The following is a 1,600-nucleotide window of genomic DNA, read 5'->3' as shown; positions in this document are numbered from 1 at the left end:
CGACGGCTTCCTGCGCCGGGCCCATTGCGCGCTCCTGCGCCTGCTCCTCGCGGACCCCGCCGCGGGCCCCTGGTGCCCGGGCGCGGGCGCGGCGGCCGCCGGCGGGGCCCCGCCGCCGCCGCCGCGCGCCCGTCCGAGGCCGCGGCGCGGCGGCCCCGCGCGGCGGCGGCGCGCGTCGCGCTGGACGCGGGCGCCGTCCTCGCGCGCGACGCAGACGAGCCAGACGCGGTGACGACGCGCTGGCTCGAGGCGCTCGAGGGCATCCGCCACCTCAAGACCAACTCCGGCAATCCGATCCGCGACGGCGTCCTCGTCGGCGGCGGCGCCACGGCCGCCCCCCCCCCGCGGCGCCACGCGCGCGCGCTCCCAGCGCGGCGCCGCCCGCAGGCGGCGCTCGAGATCACGACGAACGCGGCCGTGGCGCAGTTCCTGCGGCGGTGCCTCGCGTGGTGGCGTTGCAACGCCGCGGGGACGACGAAGCACGCCGCGCTACGGGTCCTCGACCTCGTGCGCGCGCACCGGCCAGGGCAGGAAAAGGGTGCGAAATTCCCAATTTCTCAAAGGCTCCTATCTCGGCCGGTTTCCACTCGTTTCGGCTGATTTTGGGACGAGCGATCATCCCTCTGAGCGCTCTCGAAGCATGCATACTTTTTCTGGAACGCGCGCGCGGAACACTCACGTTGAAGCGACATTGAATCACCCTTTTCCTGCCCAGGCACCGGCCCGCGCTCCTCGACGCTGACCGCTACCCGGCGGACGGCGGCGCGCTCGGGGCCGGCGCCGCGCCCGCGGCGCCGGCGCCGGCGCCCGGCGGCGCCGCGGCCGACGACGACGCCTGGGACTTCGACGCGGAGCCGTGCGGGCGGCGCGTGTCGCTCGGCGGCGACCGGGGGACGATCGCGGCGATGCGCGCGTCGCGCGCGAAGGTCCTCATCGACGCCGGCCCGCGGCGCGGTCCCGCGCGGCATCCGACGGGCAGTCCGGCGCGCGCCGGCCGGACGTCGAACGTCCCCGCGCGGCCGCGCCGACGGTCGCTCCGGTTCGTCCGCGGACGCGCGCGCGTCTCCCGTCGAGCCCCCCGCGGAGCGCGGGGGCGCTCGGGTCGGCGCCGGTCCGAAGCGTCGCGTCCCGCGCAGGCGCGGCCGCGTCGTCGTCGAGGCGCTCGGCGCGCTCGCGGGCGCGCGCGCCGCGGCCGGCGCGGCCGAGCGCTTCGCCGAGGCGCGGTCCCTCCACGCCGACGACGCCCCGCGGCCGGCGGCGCCGCCCCGGGGCCGCTGGGCCGCGTGCGCGTCCGCCGTCGCCGCGCGCCTCGCCGCGCACGACGACGCCGCGCGCGCGGCCGGCGGCCCCGGCGACGGCGGCGCGCCCGACGCCGCGGCCGCGCGCGACCGGGCCGTCGGCGACGTCTACCACGGGCTCGCCGAGCCCCTGGCCTGGGCCGACGGCGACGCCGTCGACCCGCTCGCGGCCGCGACGGACAAGCTCCGCTGCGGCGGCGCGTACGGCTGCCTCGCCGCGGCCGAGCGCGCGGCGCTCCTCGGCGCGCTGGCCCGCGGGGCCGCGCGCGCGGCCGCGGTCGCGGCCGCCTGCGACGCGCGCG

The 1,600-nt window shown here is 80.7% G+C and overlaps 1 protein-coding gene across 1 annotated transcript in view; it reads left to right on the top strand.

The window, feature by feature from the left end:
• AURANDRAFT_68088 (hypothetical protein) overlaps positions 1-1,600 on the top strand; it is a gene marked incomplete at both ends in the record, with an annotated part of 3,877 nt that overhangs the window by 2,031 nt on the left and 246 nt on the right. Inside the window, 3 exons of the mRNA XM_009043715.1 lie at positions 388-449; positions 716-856; positions 1,137-1,575. Coding sequence (XP_009041963.1) covers positions 388-449; positions 716-856; positions 1,137-1,575 — 642 coding nt within the window. The remainder of the gene's footprint in view (positions 1-387; positions 450-715; positions 857-1,136; positions 1,576-1,600) is intronic.

This window comes from Aureococcus anophagefferens (assembly GCF_000186865.1).
Source record: "Aureococcus anophagefferens unplaced genomic scaffold AURANscaffold_63, whole genome shotgun sequence".
In the NCBI taxonomy this organism is placed as follows: domain Eukaryota; class Pelagophyceae; order Pelagomonadales; family Pelagomonadaceae; genus Aureococcus; species Aureococcus anophagefferens.
The sequence above is the reverse complement of the archived record's forward strand: the minus strand, read 5'-3'. Positions and strand labels throughout refer to the sequence as shown.